The sequence below is a fragment of the Pleurodeles waltl genome, chromosome 4_2 (genome assembly GCF_031143425.1).
Source record: "Pleurodeles waltl isolate 20211129_DDA chromosome 4_2, aPleWal1.hap1.20221129, whole genome shotgun sequence".
In the NCBI taxonomy this organism is placed as follows: domain Eukaryota; kingdom Metazoa; phylum Chordata; class Amphibia; order Caudata; family Salamandridae; genus Pleurodeles; species Pleurodeles waltl.
Genome location: NC_090443.1, coordinates 928621170 through 928638878, shown reverse-complemented (window position 1 = coordinate 928638878; position 17709 = coordinate 928621170). Strand labels below are relative to the sequence as shown.

General features: G+C 46.1%; 1 protein-coding gene across 2 annotated transcripts in view; it reads right to left on the bottom strand.

Moving 5' to 3' along the window:
• LOC138293480 (cytochrome P450 4B1-like) overlaps positions 1 to 16882 on the bottom strand; it is a 124200-nt gene extending 107318 nt beyond the window's left edge. The window contains exons 1-2 of one of the 2 annotated variants that reach the window (XM_069232719.1): positions 16610 to 16882; positions 8954 to 9098 (exon numbers count right to left, since the gene is read on the bottom strand). In XM_069232719.1, the coding sequence (XP_069088820.1) occupies positions 8954 to 9098; positions 16610 to 16801 (337 nt within the window). In that variant the 5' untranslated portion in view covers positions 16802 to 16882. The remainder of the gene's footprint in view (positions 1 to 8953; positions 9099 to 16609) is intronic. The other variant, XM_069232718.1, reaches the window with a different exon arrangement.
• Positions 16883 to 17709: the final 827 nt, after the last annotated feature.

The window sequence follows — 17709 nt, the reverse complement described above, 5'->3', positions numbered from 1 at the left end:
TGTTCTGTAGTTGGGTAAGAGGGGTGTCTACTTATTTGTTAGAAGTTTGGTTATGAGTCTAGTTGCAGCCTCTTAGGGTGAGATCCTAACTTGTGTGTGGCCTGTGGATGTCGGTGAAGCCTGGTGTGTGCACTGATATGTGTACCTTGCACCTTTTAGCAGACAGTTCATACCGTGTTATTGCAACATAGAACCTTACAGTATGCTATAGAGAGCATAGATCTATTAAACATCTATCTTTAAAGGAGGTAGTTGTGGTTGTCTATAGGATAGGTGCAATTATAGAGTCCAAATGTGTACTCATCTGTCCATAGGGTTGCCGCCGGTTGACCTTCGGTGTTAGCATAGTTGTTTCTTGTGAGCACTGTGATAGGTAGTCGTCTCAGGAGGGTGCGGCCGCTGGTTTCAGAGGTGAACGGGATTTATCTCTCTCCAATAGCTGGGTATGGACTGCCACCGCGTGTAAGACCTGTCCTCTATCATCATGCGATTTAGCTAGTCTCTCTAGGTCTCTGCCCCTTTGGCCGGTGTCATGGCGGGTAGCGCCTTCATTCTCTAGTCCTAAGAGAAAGGTTCTGTCGTCCTCGTTGCCCCCAAGACGTCTGGTGGACAGTTTGTGCTTGTAGAGTCCGTAGGTTGACGGTGGAAGGAGTCAAGGAATTGTTTCAGTTCTTCTGGGTTGTAGAAGTCCCTGGATATTCCGTTTTTGGTGACCCACATTCTGGTGGGGTCAAAGAGGCCGTATTTCATCTCTAGTTGGCGAAGTCGAGGTCTTAAAGCTAGGAAGGCCTTCCTGCGCTCATTAGTGTCCTTTGAGTAGTCGGCAGTTATCCGTATGTCGTGTTGGCCTATCCGAAAGGGGCCATGGTTGCGCGCTGTTTGTAGTATTTGTCGGGTCTGATTGTGGCGTAGGAGGCTAGCGATAATCGGACGAGGTCTAAGGGATGTATAGGAACGTTTCAGGCCCACCCTATGTACGCGTTGGAATTCTAGAGGTGGATCAAAGTTCAGAGAAGTCAGTTTAGGGAGGATAGAGCTCAGAAAGGCCTGTATGTCGGTTCCTTCTTCGTTTTCCAGGATTCCCAGTAGGCGGATGTTGTCTCTTCGGCTTCTATCCTCCAAATCTGTGAGTTTACTCTTGAGGTAGAGGAGGTCCTGGTCTCTATCCTGGGATGTGGCCATCTGTGTTTCCAATGATCCCCTGCGATGTGCCAGGCCTGTCACTCTGGTTTGAAAGCTTGCAATGTCTAACCGCATGGATTTGGTTTCTAAGGTCAATGAGGATATGGAAGTGTCTATTCCCTCTATTCGGCGCCCAACAGCAGTGATCTTGTGTAGTATCCGTTCATAGTAGTGGATTGTTCCTTGTCCGATGTCGTAACAGGCTGGGTTGAGGGTGATGACGGATAGGTCTCCATTGTCATGGGGGTTGGTCGTTTCTGGTGGAGCACCTCTGAGAATAGTAACTGTCTTGCCGGCTTGCCTTTCAGTTTGTGGTTCGGTTTGCTGCCAGACATCCCCTTACTAGTCTGCAAAGGCTACCTGATTGGACCCGAGGTCTTCTTTGGGATAGGGGTTCGCGAGTCGGTCGGTCTTTGTCCCTGGCCCCTCACCTGTCAGTGTCCCAATGGTTCTCCTTTTAGGGTGGGTCGAAGGAGGGGTGAGTGAGGCCCTTTCTACGGTGTTTTACCTCCTGACCACCATCACTGTCTGTGTCTGCCGCTGATCTCCTTCTCCCATCTCTAGTGCGGGCAGTAGTGGGGACCCCTTGTTCTTGTCTCGGAGTTCAGACAGCTGGAGTTGGAGAAACAGAGGTAGGTAATGGATATTTAGTTTCAATGTTCTTATATTTGTTTTCCCTGTCCAATAGTGGTCCTTTTGTCTCTTTTCACTCTCTTTCTACTTCTCTTTTTTGTTAGTTTCTTCTGTCCTCCTAGTTTTTAAATTTTTACTTGTTTCTGTCGGTTTTGTAGATGATAGTTCTTTTATCTGTTTACCTACTGCATGTCCCTTTTTTATTCCTGCAGTTCGATGTTCGATGGTCGATGTCCCTTCCTCCTCCGCCTGCTCCCTGTTCTCCCTCCAATGTAGGAGTAGGCCCAAAGATCCCCGGCGAGGGTGCCGGGCGCCGCCGGTCCGTGGTAGCCGGGATATCTGTTGTTTCTCCGACTCGAGGGTGCGGTTCCGCCCCCTGGGTCAGGCCTCCGGCGCTGGGTCTCGTCGCGGGTTTCGGCGCGGTCCCTCCGTGGTCCACCACTGATCCCTCCTCGGGGGCCAACGGGTGTCTAGGGCCCGGAGCGTGGGAAGAGTCCCCAAGGCCCCTCACTGGGCCGTCCCACCGCTCTACCTCTTTTTCAGCCCTGTCTCAGTGGGCCGACCGCGGGACCAGGACGGCGCTGCTCCGCCCCCCGAGTAGGCCTCTTCCCGTCGGGCGGCTGCTGGCCCTCCACGTCTCGGTCACGATCCGTTTCACCCCCGGTTCAGGGGCCCAGAGGCCTCTGGATCACTCCGCCGCCGGACAGATTCTTCAGTGTGGCCACAGCAAGGCCCCCACCGCCTCCCCAGGGTCGCTACAGCGAGGAGCTCCGGGATTAGGCGGCCATCTTCCTTCATGGCCCGGCCATGCCCCCGGGAAGCGCTTTTAATTGCCCCTCAGCGCTCGTAATCGCATTCCTGCTATTGGGATTCACCACCGCGACCCGGGTGCTCTGATAACATCGAGCACGTGGACGGTGCAATCTTGAAAATACCCCCAGGGCACCACCACAAAGGAGATTAGAGCTGGCGCACTCCTGTTAGTGCCCCCAGGGACCCAGTTAGCTCAGAGGTGCCACGGGGGCACACGCTGGCACCTACTGGGGCCCAATCACTGCCGCAACACAGAGAGAGAGAAGCGGGCTGTGAAGGTCTCCCCAGCCGTCTCCAGGCGGAGCGCGGATGGCAGCGAGAGGAGTTGGCCTCTCCTCCGTTTCTTCGGCAGCTGCCTCAAGGAAGCAGGCAATTGCCTACAGGATCGCAGGGTTCGGGCGGAGAGGGAGTGCATTTCCCCTCGCCCACTGTCCTCGGGGCACGGATGCCCCTAGAATTATTCACCTCACTTCGGGCCCCCCCCCCAGGAGAGTCAGTCGCGACCCATGGGAGGGGCCCCCGGAGTTGTCTTCGACCGCTTAGGTGCGGGCTCCAGAAGGGGCCCCGACACCCCCAGAGATCGTGGGTCCCCTGGAGGGGCTCCGAGATAACAACAGGAGAGGGTGTGGACCACCTCCCTCCCCCAGGATCAACCCGTGGCCCCGTTTTGCGCATAGGAGCGCCGGGGGGCCCTCCTTATTGATCTTCGTGGCACGGGAGGTGCCTTCCGTAAATGAACCAGGTACTTTCCAGAGACTACAGTCATGTGCATCATTGCAACCGGCGGGAATAATAGCCAGCGGAATAATTTTGACTAAAATAGCTATTTGGGCTTCCATAGCAGTCAATCGGTCCTTAATTGGGCTGAGTTGCTCATGAAGAAGAGTAGAATTTTTTTTACATATCTCCACGATACTAGGGAAACCCCGATTTAATTGGTCTAGCCCCTTGCAGGGTTTCGGCGGTTAATAGCGCTGTGAAGAGGGCAGGGCAAAGCAGGTGTCAGTGCCTCCGGGCAAAAGGCAGTGTGGAGCTTTTGGTTCCAGCTGAATTGCCCAAGTCCTTAGGCACCCCCCAACTATTCAAGGCACACAGAACACGCCCTTGACTATGTTACTGATCTTATTGGAATCCACCCACTTCTTTTGTGGCTAGCAATCTGGACAAAGTCTGAAGCCTACATTAGCTGTAGTGCGATTAGGGACTGCACGCACTTAGATAAAGCTACCCATATCCCCTGGTTAATGTACATTAAAAATATGAGCTCTAGAATTTTCATATTTGTCCTGAAGTTCTTTTGGCAGCTCCTCGTCGAACCAGCAAAGATTATTTTTGGAAGTGGACCAGGCATATAAGAGCTTGCACAGAACCAGACAAAAGTATTGTCTGTCAGTGAATTCCGGAACCATCATTAAATCCTACCTTATACAGGTAGATAACAACTACCAGCAGGTCTTGTTAACCAGCTTAAGATTTAGCACTTTGAATTATTTGGTGGCTTTTCCTGATCCTGTCAGATATCCTACGACTCCTGCCCCATGTCCATGTGATATTGGTTTTAACATTATGTTCAGGTACTTTTATGTCGAGATGTATTAACATATTTATATTTGTATGTATTTTACCTATCTTTTATGGCTTTTATCCAAACAAAGTCACCCCCATGGAAGGCACATAGGGGAAGATATATTGTATTTAGAAAGTAGAACATATGTACTTAGGTTTTCCATGTCCTGGCATTGTAAAAACCCAAAAATTGTTTTTCACTGCAGCAAGGCTTGTTCTCACATAGACTAACACTAGGCTACCTTATTACACTTAATAAGTGATAACCTTAATTTGAGAACAGGTAAAGAAATACTTCTCCCATTCATCTGAATTCAAATATAAAATCCTCTTTAATTGTAAAGTCGGGTTTTAAACTACTATTTTGCCTATGCCACTTTTAGAAAGTTGCAGTTTTCCTGTCTAAACCAAATGTGCCTTACTGCCAGAGCCCAGTGTCACAAGACCGTTAACAGTCCTCCTGTAGTGTCATGTGTATGCCTTCTAGACACAGGACAAAACGACAATGGGTGTGGGGAAGGCTGTTCCTCTCTTCAGCAGGATGGCCTGGAGGCTGTACCCAGCTCTTCCTGCCTGTCCACCAGGACAAATCTGGCCAGTGTATCTGATCCATGCTCCATTGCAGTCAGCTTTAACTTTTGTCTTTGACCCAGTCCACCATGACCAGACAACTGACACTTTGTGCTTTTTGGAGCTACTTCCACTCCAAACATTAAAAATTCATATCTCCAGTTCTACTGATCGGATTTTGTCTATTTTGGTGTCAGTTTACTTACTATCTATTGCTCTATTTTGTTTAATTGGTTTGGGAATTTTCTTGGGTTGGTTTTTCACTATATTTATAGTTTAAGTGCTGCATAAATACTTTACAAGTTGCCTCCAAGCTAGGTCTGACTGCCAAGCTACCAGTTAAGCACAGGTTAATTTAGTAACTTTGGTGTTTCACCCTAACAGAAGCTGTGTTTATTATTTTACTTGGGCTTTGACCCCTTCCAACTAATAACCAATATTCTTACATACCTGGAATAGTATCTGGCTTCCTGCCACCCAGCCGCCGGCATTGTATGGCCATCCCTCCATTTCCCAACCCAAATGTGAAAAATGATATCTAGTATCCTGGCACCCTCACACACAACTCTCTGTATTATCCTCCTGTTCCCCTCCCAAAGAAATGTACCCCATGTCCTGCTCCTCACCCTCAAACTTCTCAGCATTAATCCTCTCCTTCTTGCCCAAATTAAACAGAAATGGTGCGCAGTCACCCACCCACACCATTATCTCTTGAATTCACTCAAATATAAAAAAGGCTCCATGTCTCCCATGCCTGCCACCCTCTGTGATTTCTCTTGCTCTCCCACATCATAACCAAGATTTCTGCTTTCCAGTGAGCAGAGTGCCAGCTCTGTTCTGACAGACTTCTTGAGAGCCTTGTTAGCACAGCATTGAAGTCCTACTGGCATGGGTCTGGCAGGAGCTGCAGATGACGGTAGATGTCATGGTTGGCAAAATCAGAGCACCACTGTAGTTTCCCGTTTGTGGAGACCTGAGAGAGTTGACATAAACTGAATGAGGTCCCCAGCTGCTATTCTGATGCTTCATTCCTCTCACTCAAGACCAGAGTAAAGTGGAAAAACACTGGGGAAACAAGCACTTCTGGAAAGCAGTAAATCAACTTTTGTTTTCCTCTGTGATAAAATCTGCAATTCATGCCACTGGTCCTCAATCAGAGCAATAAATAACACACAGAATTATCTGTGGATAACTGTGAACAGACAGGATGTTGTTCACCAAAGGCTTCTCAGTAACAAGGAATAAACAAGAGTGAAGATTGAGTTGTCTACGATGTCACCCAGAACCCCATCAAAAAAACATTCAGGTTAGTCACTTTTTACCCATTTGTAATTGTATGTTATGTATGGCTCTCAAAACTGTCTACTGCTGCTTTCAACTGCTTAGCAGGGGCAGATGAGTAGTAAGAAGCTGTTCATAAGATGTTTTCTCCTCCCTGTCTGAACATACAACCATAAATAACTGACCTGCTCAACCCACCTGTCTCTGTGCCATTTCATCCTTTCTGCTCTCAACGCTGTGGTCTCTACCCACTACAAGAGCAGTGAGCAAGTGCTGGACAGATAAGTCCTCAGATTGGTCTTTAAGATCAGCCTGGAGTTCCTTTATGAATACAAAAAATATTTGGTCCATATGGGGAAGGGGGTATAAGCCTAAACTGCCCCAGCAAAGAAAAGGTTTTATCTTACTTAAACTGAATATGATAGAGAAATGTTTCTTTATTCTTAAATAATTCAAGTTCTTTCTTGAATCAACATACCAACATAAATTGGACCATCAAGAAATATCCTTAAAAACCAACAAAAATGATGGATCCAAAACGATGGTGCTCCTATAAAGTGATGGCACAGTGAAAGGTGAATAAGTGAACTTAAAGTGCACCGGTGATATTTACATATATATTCAATCAAAAAGCAAGTGGCTGTAAAAATGTAATGATTTTACAGTACAACATACAGAATTTGGATTGTCATAAATCCTCTAAGATATTTTTTGTTACAGTCCACATTAGGTTCATTGTCGACATTTCGACCCTAGCAGTGAATAAGTTACAAACGGGTCACCATCAGGACAAATAAGTATAAAAAGAAGCACCAATAGAGCACTAAGCCGGTAATGTAAGTCACAGATTTATCATCAAAATCCTGAAAAACCAAAGATTCTCTGTCAATAATCACGGTAGTCCAGAGGTACGACTCCACATTACTGCCTAAGGTTAGAATCAACTGGAGATGTGCCCTTTACATGCAGGAATAATCAGCACAACCACGCTGTAATGATTTCTACAGCTCCAGAGTCTTCGGTCTCCCAACCCCTTGAGGAACGGAAGCAGTATCTCCTTCTGTGTAGACAATGGCGAAACCCCATTTTTTTGGCATATATGGATTTCCTTTATGACGTAACAAAAGCAGGTAACAACTTTTGTAACCACTGTTCCTACGTCATAGCAGTGAATTATGGATTTAGAATCTAGTTACTCAGGTTAATGGCTTTCAGTGAGAGCCATACATATCAGCTCTATTTGGACTAAATCATTTCTTTCTATGGGTTATCAAAGGTGTGGCAACTGTGGAGCACGATGACCTAAAGCAATCAATCAATCAATCAATCAATCATAACATTTGTAAAGCGCACTATGTACCCGTCAGGGTTTCGAGGCGCTGGTGGGGGGGGGGGGTGGGTGAGCTGTTAGCGGTCGAAGAGCCAGGTCTTGAGGAGTCTCCTGAAGGCGAGGAGGTCCTGGGTCTGGCGCAGTGAGGTGGGGAGAGAGTTCCAGGTCTTGGCGGCGAGGAAGGAGAAGGATCTGCCGCCGGCGGTCTTGCGCTGGATCCTGGGGACGATGGCGAGGGCGAGATTGGCAGAGCGGAGTTGACGAGTGGGGGCGTAAAAGTTGAGTCTGGAGTTGAGGTAGGTAGGTCCGGTGTTGTGTAGAGCCTTGTGAGCGTGGGTGAGGAGTTTAAAGGTGATCCTCTTGTCCACGGGGAGCCAGTGGAGGTCCTTCAGGTGAGGGGAGATGTGACATCGGCGGGGTATGTCAAGGATCAGGCGGGCGGATGCATTTTGGATACGCTGGAGTCGTTTGATGTCTTTTGTTGGGATGCCTGTGTAGAGTGCGTTGCCGTAGTCAAGTCTGCTACTGACGAGGTCTTGGGTCACCGTCTTTCTGGTTCCTGTTGGGATCCACTTGAAAATTCTGCGGAGCATTCGAAGGGTGTTGAAGCAGGAAGAGGAGACGGTGCTGACCTGTTTGGACATGGTGAGGGCTGAGTCCAGGATGAAGCCGAGGTTTCTTGCGTGGCTGGCTGGGGTGGGTGGGGGTCCGAAATCGATGGGCCACCAGGAGTCGTTCCAGGCCGAAGGGGTGCGCCCGAGGATGAGGACTTCCGTCTTGTCGGAGTTGAGCTTCAGGCGGCTGTCGTTCATCCACTCGGCGATGGCTTTTAGTCCCTCGTGGAGGTTGGTTTTGGCGGTGAGTGGGTCTTTGGTCAGGGAGAGGACGAGCTGGGTGTCGTCGGCGTAGGAGATGATGCTGAGGTGATGTTGGCGGGCCAGTTTGGCGAGGGGGGCCATGTAGACGTTGAACAACGTAGGGCTGAGGGAGGATCCTTGGGGGACGCCGCAGATGAGGTTGGTGGCTTTGGAGTGGAAAGGGGAGAGTCGGACTCTCTGGGTTCTGTCGGAGAGGAAGGATGAGATCCAGTTGAGGGCTTTATCCTGGATGCCGGCTCCATGGAGGCAGGTCAGTAGGGTGCGGTGGCAGACTGTGTCAAAAGCGGCTGATAGGTCGAGGAGGATGAGGGCCGAGGTTTCGCCGTTGTCCATTTGGGTTCTGATGTCATCTGTGGCGGCGAGGAGAGCAGTCTCGGTGCTGTGGTTTCGTCTGAAACCGGATTGAGAGGGGTCTAGGATGGAGTTGTCTTCGAGGAAGTGGGCGAGCTGTGTGTTGACGATCTTCTCGATGACTTTTGCTGGAAAAGGGAGGAGAGAGATCGGTCGGAAGTTTTTGAAAGCAAGCAGTCTCTTTTTCCAAAAAGGGGCTAGGGGAACTGTGGTTCTATATAATTCTAAGCACAGTACACATGAGGAACAAAAAAAGCAAAAGGGTTAAAATAAAAGACGAAAAAGATATAAAACACAAGCTCTGTATTATATCAAGATTTAATAAAGGGAATAATCTAGGATGACCCACCTCCTCTGCCGAAGACAGCTTTTGCATAATCAGGATGAGTGATGTTCAAAGATCCAAAGAAGAATCCCAGCCAGATGGGAAAAGCATAATTGTATTTGTGTGTCCATGACACCACCTTGGCGAGGTCTGTTCCATCTTGTTTAAACTGCAAGAAATACACGGATATGACTTGAATCACCAGTGGTAAAGAAGGACATATACAACGTGTTAGTTTTCAACCAGTTTTTTCAAGATCACCAAAACAAAACTCTATTGGATGAGCATTATTTAGAGTTTCATTCCACTTTACAGTAAACTGGTTAACCAAACTAGCATAAGGCTGAGGTGTACCTTCTGGAAGGATGCCTACTTACATATTGAAGTTTTCCTTTTTTCAAAAGACTGAGAAATCAATGAGCAGGTGTTAGACCTGACATGCCTTGGGGTGGTCACCCCTAACTTTTTGCCTGCCTCCCTCCACTTTTTGGACACTTTTTTTGCTGGCTTTTAGACTCTGCGCACTTTACCACAGCTAACCAGTGCTAAAGTGCATATGCTCTCTCCCTTTAAACATGGTAACTTTGGATCATACCCAATTGGACTATTTAATTTACTTATAAGTCCCTCATAATGTGCACTATATGTGCCTAGGGCCTGTAGATTAAAGGCTACTAGTGGGCCTGCAGCACTGGTTGTGCCACCCACTTAAGTAGCCCCTTTACCTTGTCTCAGGCCTGCCATTACAAGGCCTGTGTGTGCAGTTTCACTGCCACTTCGACTTGGCATTTAAAAGTACTTGTCAAGCCTAAACCTCCCTTTTCTCTACATATAAGTCACCTCTAATGTGTGCCCTAGGTAACCCCTAGAGCAGGGTGCTGTGTGGGTAAAAGGAAGGACATGTACTCGTGTAGTTTACATGTCCTGGTAGTGTAAAGCTCCTAAATTCGTTTTTACACTACTGTGAGGCCTGCTCCCTTCATAGGCTAACATTGAGGCTGCCCTCATACATTATTGAAATGGTAGCTGCTGATCTGAAGGGAGTAGGAAGGTCATATTTAGTATGGCAAGAATGGTAATACAAAGTCCTGCTGACTGGTGAAGTTGGATTTAATATTACACTTCTAGAAATGCCACTTTTAGAAAGTGAGCATTTCTTTGCACTTAAAACTTTCTGTGCCTTACAATCCACGTTTGGCTGGGTTTAGTTGACAGCTCCTTGTGCATTCACTTAGACACACCCCAAACACAGGGTACTCAGCCTCACTTGCATACATCTGCATTTTGAATGGGTCTTCCTGGGCTAGGAGGGTGGAGGGCCCGCCCTCACACAAAGGACTGACACACCCCCTACTAGGACCCTGGCAGACAGGATTGAACTGAAAGGGGACCTGGTGCACTTCTAAGCCACTCTTTGAAGTCTCCCGCACTTCAAAGGCACATTTGGGTATAAAACAGGGCCTCTGCCCTACCACCTCAGACACTTGCTGGAGAAGAAACCTGAACCAGAACCTGCATCCTGCCAAGAAGAACTGCCTAACTGCCCAAAGGACTCACTTGACTGCTTTCTACAAAGGACTGCTGCCTTGCTGTTGGCCTGCTGCCTTGCTGCAGAAGTGCTCTCCAAGGGCTTGGATAGAGCTTGCCTCCTGTTCCCTGAAGTCTCAGGCCCAAAAAGACTTCTATCTTTCAACTGGACTCCTTGTGCACCGAAAAATTTGACGCACAGCTTGCTCCGCGGTGAAAAACTCACCGTACGCCGATCCGGAACAACGCCGCTCGACCCCACAAGGAAAAGATCGACGCAACGCCTGCGGTGCGACCGGAACTTTGATGCACGGCCAGCCTGGACAATGCCACCCGTCTTCCAGAGCGGAAATCCACGCAGCGCCTGCCGTGAGGAAGAAAATTCCACGCACAGCCCACCGGAACGACACGCAGCCGGACAACAAGCCCAGGATTCCACGCATAGACCCTGGGGCTTCTGAAAACCCCGTGAACCACAGAGGAGACCTGTCTGCGCGCCGGAAATCGACGCACGTTTTCCCCATATGAAAATTAACAACGCAAGTCCGTGTGTGAAGGGGCGAAACCGACGCACACACCATTTTTCCACGCATCTCCTCCTCTGCGGCCCTTTGCTGAGATTTTTCACTCCAAACCAGGTACTTTGTGCTTGAAAGAGACTTTGGGCCTGATTACAACTTTGGAGGAGGTGTTAATCCGTCCCAAATGTGATGGATATACCACCAGCCGTATTACGAGTTCCATAGGATATAATGGACTCGTAATACGACTAGTGGTATACTCGCCACTTTTGGGACGGATTAACACCTTCCTCCAAAGTTGTAATCAGGCCCTTTGTTTGCTTTTTAAGACACTTTATATCACTTTTCAGTGATATCTCTACAATTTCATATTGCATCTTTTATCGTTTTGACCTGCAAATATCCAGATAAATATTATATATTTTTCTAAACACTGTGTGGTGTATTTTTGTGGTGCTATACTATGCTATTGCATGATTTATTGCACAAATACTTTACACATTGCCTTCTAAGTTAAGCCTGACTGCTCAGTGCCAAGCTACCAGAGGGTGGGCACAGGATAATTTGAATTGTGTGTGACTTACCCTGACTAGAGTGAGGGTCCTTGCTTGGACAGAGGGTAACCTGACTGCCAACCAAAGACCCCATTTCTAACATTGGCGATCAGCGGTGAGGATAGGATTGGAAGTTGTGCAGTGACATACAGTAGCTAAGTATTTCACTACCTACCCACAGTTGAAGGTCAACTTGATTTTTATCTCTTTTTGCAAATTCGTTTTTCCTGACAATTTTCAAAAACTAAATCCTCAATCAACATGTCTCTGGCTGGGTCTCAAGCAGGGCCGATATGTTTATGAAGCGAAGGGCAATATGTGGCTTTTAGATCTGTTTCCATTCTCAGGGCCGAAAATAATACATTAAACATGTAGTTGTAAATGTATCTGTAATATTGTTATTTTGTTTTTTTGCATTAAAAATAAACTGTAATTTTTATTTGGCAAACTTTCTATTTCACCTAATGATTACACATGTTTTAAACAAGATAGTGACTGTTTATATAACAAACTAAACAGAAAGCATATGGGCTAGACTAACTCCATTTGCAGCCATTTTATCTACCTACCTAAGAAACAAAGGAAATTAGTTATTAGAAAGAGAGAGCAACTATGATTTAAGAGACTGTATATATATATTGTGGGCCTGCAAAACTCATGACCAACCAAAGGTGGTACCCAGAATCTGTATGCAATAGATGATGGAATGTACATTAAAAATGGGACAGGTAAAATAATAGAACACTGGTAATTCTACAGAAGTCAACCACTGACTCTATTTTAAAATCACAATTCAAGCCTTAATGTGATATACCAGATGATGCTGATTAATAAGAAAATGGATCTGAAGTTACCATGCTTACAAGGAACATTTTAGAAACATTTTGGAATGGCAAACAATGTGTAAACCTTGTCTATAAATCAAAGGCAAAGAGCAGATCTCTAATATGCACTAAATGTATCAGTAAAGGGATGTAAAATTGGAAAATAGGTGGATAGCAGCAGACAAAATTCAAAACATCTCAAATTGGACTTTGATCTCTTCAGAGAAAGCAGTCTGCCTGCTCTCCACCTGTCAACAGAGGATGAGAGGAGTAGGTGGCAGATAGCAAACCTTACTGAGATAACCAGCACATCACACAGTGTAGATGCGACCATGTCCCTGGCCCCAAAAATGAAGGAAAGTGAGAACTTTGGAGAGCATAATACTTCAGCAGAGTAAAAGGAACATGAAGTGGTTTAAGGGCGGGGAGTTTTGGAGAAAATGAGAAAGACAAAAAGGCCTTACCATGGTGGAAACACAACAGAAGAGCGCATCATCAACATAGTTCACAGCAGGTAGAATTCTCTGGGATCAGATTGCTTTTGCTTGCACCTCAGAGAAGGTCAAGAGTGTAGCAATATTTTGGAGCATCTCCAGAAAGTCACTGTGTCTTCCTTCTTTTGTTATACCTACCTGTTCTCTTACAGCAATGTAGTGGCTGCTTACACCTCTCCAGGGTGCCAATACACTTCGGAGTACATCTCATCCCTGGGACTGGGGTCAGTAGTGGCCACATCAGAATCATACTTCATAGCACTATTTAATCTCCATCTATAAAGACTGGGGAGCATGTAACTCACTTTGCCACGTACAACAATCTCCCAAGGAGGCAACAATGTCTTTATCTTGACCACCTTCATAGTCATTTCACCTTATACTTGCCCGGCTAATATTCCCCATCCCTACAGAGAGCCAGGGGGGTCTAAACAATAAATGAACAAGTGATAAAACAACTGTGTTACTGTCTACGAAGGTCAGGATGCCTTTTTAGGTGTTCTTGTCAAACCCCTAAGGCTATAAGAATACAAAACTCATTTTGGGCACAGTCATCCCCAGTGCATAATTTATAAAATAGTAAAGCCCTGGTGGGCCCAGAGTTTTCATGGGAGCCCACAGGTGGTCCTGCCGAATATAATGGTTGTCAGATACAATTAGCACTTCCTGTCTCTTTATTCAATTTCTTGCAGAATCTTTTTCACCTCAGTTTGCTATCCTTGTATTCCTTCTTTCTTCTTCCTTGCCTTCCCTAACTCAAGATCAAAGTTGATGAAATACGTTGCAGTACCAAACAATGAGTGCTGGTGTAAATTACCTGCAAACACCAGCACAAATTAAGTACTGGTCCCATCCACATATCTATGCTTGGAACAACATCTTGCTTTGTGTTTATTCTGGGTAAAAAAAAGATGATAACTGCATGTCCAACTAACTTTAGGAAAAGGAAGTTTGAGCCTTGTACCCATGCCCTTGAAGAGATAAGGTATTTAAATTGATATTGCTGTGCACTGTGAAAGACAGACACCTAGCATGTTTTAGATGATTGTTAAAGTATGAAGGTATTAACTGGAATACTGAAATAAAGTGTAACATTTGACATTTCTTAATTTTATCAGTAGACTATCATATTAAAACCCATACCAAATGAGATACATACATATTTCACATGAGGAGATGGAGGGGTTAGGGGTCCACCTGCACCAGTTATAGATCCACAACTGTCTCTTTACTGGGAACCAAGAATCCCATTGTAGCATTTGACTTTTTCAGGGTAGCAGAACAGAGCAATCCAAGGGCTACTGAGGGAATAGTGCGTGGGCTAGTCATCTCCATCCACTGGCATGTAATAACAAGACTCAATAAATCACTGTCCAGTCAGTGCTCTTTCTTTCTAATAAAAACTATGCAATATGTTACAAATATGTAGATCAGGCAGATGAAAATACCTTTTTTAACATTGTAAAATCACATTTGGCCCCTAAAGGGTCAGTAACCATGACCCGTCCACCCATATAGCTTTAGAACCCGCCGTAGCGGGCTCTACCGGCTATTAAAGGCCAGCTCCCGTGTTAAAGGCCCGAGCCGAAGGCGAGGGCCTTTAACAAGGGAGAGGGCCTTTAATAGCCGGTAGAGCCCGCTACGGCGGGTTCTAAGGCTATTAGAACATTCTGCCACTCAGGGCAGAATGTTCTATTAAATAAAACAAATTCCTCACGGAGCCCGAGGGGATTAAAATCCCCTCTGGCTCCGTGAGGCTTTGTTCACAGCTGTTGCTGTGAACAAAGCGAACATTGGAATGTTGGCGCTGCGGGCTTTTACCGGCCAGTAAAAGCCCGCAGCACTACATTGTTTTCAATGGAGCTGCCAATGTTCCAATGTTCTAATAATAGATAGAACATCACATTATTAGGTGATGTCATTTTAAGTAAAATAGTCCTACTGACTTTTTCTGTTTGTCACCACAAATATAAGGCAGGCCTATTGGCTTTGCCAAGTGGGTCATCACATTTCAAAACCAATAACCACACATTACAAATCACCATCATCTAAGTAGAATCACTAATCATGTTCAAAGGCAATCATTATTGTCAACAAAAGCATTACCATGTTTATCCAAAGTCACTGTCAGCAATATATTGCCAATAAACCATTGAAAATCAACATAATGTTTCTGAGTCTTTTTTAGGCCACATAAAAAATAGCCTGATCACCAACCTAAGTTGTAGAGCTCATAGCCAAAGCTCCAGATCTGAAGTGCTTTAAAAAACAATGAAAAACTCTCATTAATTCAGTGACATGGGAGACTTAAGAGTAGTTTTTGGATTGCTTCTTACGGGGGCTGCTGAAACCCCTACAACATGTGCAAAATACATTGGTGGTACTCCTGCCGCTCCTTGGAACATCACAAGGAGAAAGAAATACAAAAAACAAATCCTTGCGGAACATTTTGGGGCACTCCTAGCCCAAACAGTGAATATCTTAATATCAGGTCTCCTGCTATGGGATAATGCAGAGCTGCGGTCTTTTCTTTCCATTTCTTCTTTCCATTGTTCTAGACACTAGGCACCCAAGTGCAGGCTGAGTGATGGGGGCAGCTTGGGGAGCCCACTCCTGGCTGACACATCAGCTCCCCATGTGGGTCGTTTGGACCTCTTCTGCTCATTCAGTGCTGTTTGGCCTTGGGGATACGGTTCTGGAGCCTTCCATAAATGCACTCAGGATTCCGGGGATGGGGTTCAGGGCCCCTCCCAAGTGACACCTGCCAGGTAGAGCTTTGATTTCGTGTCCGGTCCCAGGGGCGAATGAGCCTCTGGGGAAGAGTCACATATACTCCCTCTCTCCTCCAAATCATTAAAGATACACCCGCATCCAGGCACTGGCCCACCCTCATAGTAGTTTTTGAATTTTCCGTCTAATAATTTCTTATGGAAACAGCCAGGCTTGCTATTGGGAGATATTTCACTATAAGGAATGTTTAACATTAATTTCTACACATCATACATTTAATTATCATGCACCATGCCTTTAAGGGCAAAAGGCCTTCATATGTGTGGCTTAAAACTATTTAAAAGGAAGGTTTAGGCCTGTTAAAAGGTGTTACTTTGACAGATTGAATTTGCAGTTTAAAACTGTCACATGTGTTACCTGTGTGCAGCTACCAGGCTGAGCATGACTGTAGCCTCTCAAGGTTGCTGACTGCTGACACATGTTTACGTGTGTTCACGTGTAACCAGCCCAGGGCTTCTTAAGCTAGCGATATCAGTTATCTTAAAATGCGGACACTAGCAGTAAAAGTGTGCAGTCCCATTAACATGTAATTATTGTGAGTGAGACACAAAAAGCAAAAAAAGTATTAAATGGGCGGAACCCATTAACAACAGCATCAAATTATTATCATCTGAAATATAGCAGGTAAGAGGCAAGGGAAACACATTACAAAGAAAACACATTTTAGTAAGCAGACCGGTGGAGGTAAGAATATATCAAGGTTAAATTATCCATTATCACATATTCCACGTGGAACCTCTAGCCATCCTGTGCCTAAGTATTAAAGACATCATAAGTGTCTTGAAAAAAAATCAATGCAACTTCCAGATGCAAACAAAACATGTTACGCGGGTGGCGTGCGCGGCCGAAATGCAAAGTGCAGAACTGAATACAGAGCTCAAAAGACCAAACCACTCTAAACGGCGAGTGTTGTTTTCTCGCCCTCCCCCGTCTGTACTAACTGAAGTAGTGAAATAAAGAACTCTCATACCTCCTTTAAGTGACCAAAGAGCCAGTGTTTAGGGGGTCCTGGGAAACTGGCAAACCCCGCGGCCAGCGTCCTGTTTCGGCCAAGGAGCGAGATGGCTTTCACCACCAACCAGCCAACAACGAGAAAGGCAAATGCGTAAAAAACCTGGGTTAACTTCAGGGGCGCCCCCAAGACGCTAAGCAATGCAGTCATTTTGCTGTTCCTCTCGATCAGTGAGTCGTGCCCCTTCTGTTCTCCTTGCCTTCCGGGCTGTTTATCACTGCATAAGATCAGTGCCAATGAGAGGTTTAAGGTTCGGTCTTTAGACAAAGTCCAATTACTTGTTTTAACCTTTCCCTTTCCCTCCGCGATGCAGCCAGAGCGCCATCTGCTGGAATGTGTTTGAAAACAGAGAGCAGTAACACAGCCAGACGATATTTTTCATGGATGGTTTCGGAAACGTGGGAATATATACATGTTGTAATAAAAATATCAATGTATTTAACGCCTTGGCTGCTAATTCTTTTCCAATTAAGAATTAATCCTAATCCTCTTTTTTTGGATATTTAGAGTAATTCGCGTTAAGGCATACATAACATTACATTGTTTCCATATAAGCCCTGCCAAGTACCACGCATTAGGGTTAAGACTAAGGCATTTTAGTGTGGTGGTCCGCAGCAATACACTGAAATGTATCCCCATGACTATCTATCGTTTTGACAGCCAGGGCCTTAAACGGGGTGTTGGGAGATCTGGTTGGGGGGTGAAGGGTGCGTTTGTGTGCCACACTCCCTTATAAATCTACTCTCTAGTAAATAATTGGGTGCAGCTGTTTCCAGTCCGGTATTTCGAGAGGAGTTTGTCGGATTCCACCTGGGATTTTTTCAGACACATGCAAACAAACTTGCGCCACCCTGACACTGACGTTTTGACGGCCACGGGCATTCTGATGCAGATCAATAGGCATGGTATGTTTTTGCATCTTCACTGCCTGCCGCCAGAGTGGGGCGCTGGCGCCTCTCAGGTCTACGTGGGCAGAAACTGACTGTCCCTGTTACGCCTGGGCTGGTTAGCACAGTATGGGGCATATTTACAATACAGTGGTGCAGCTCTGCGGTGCG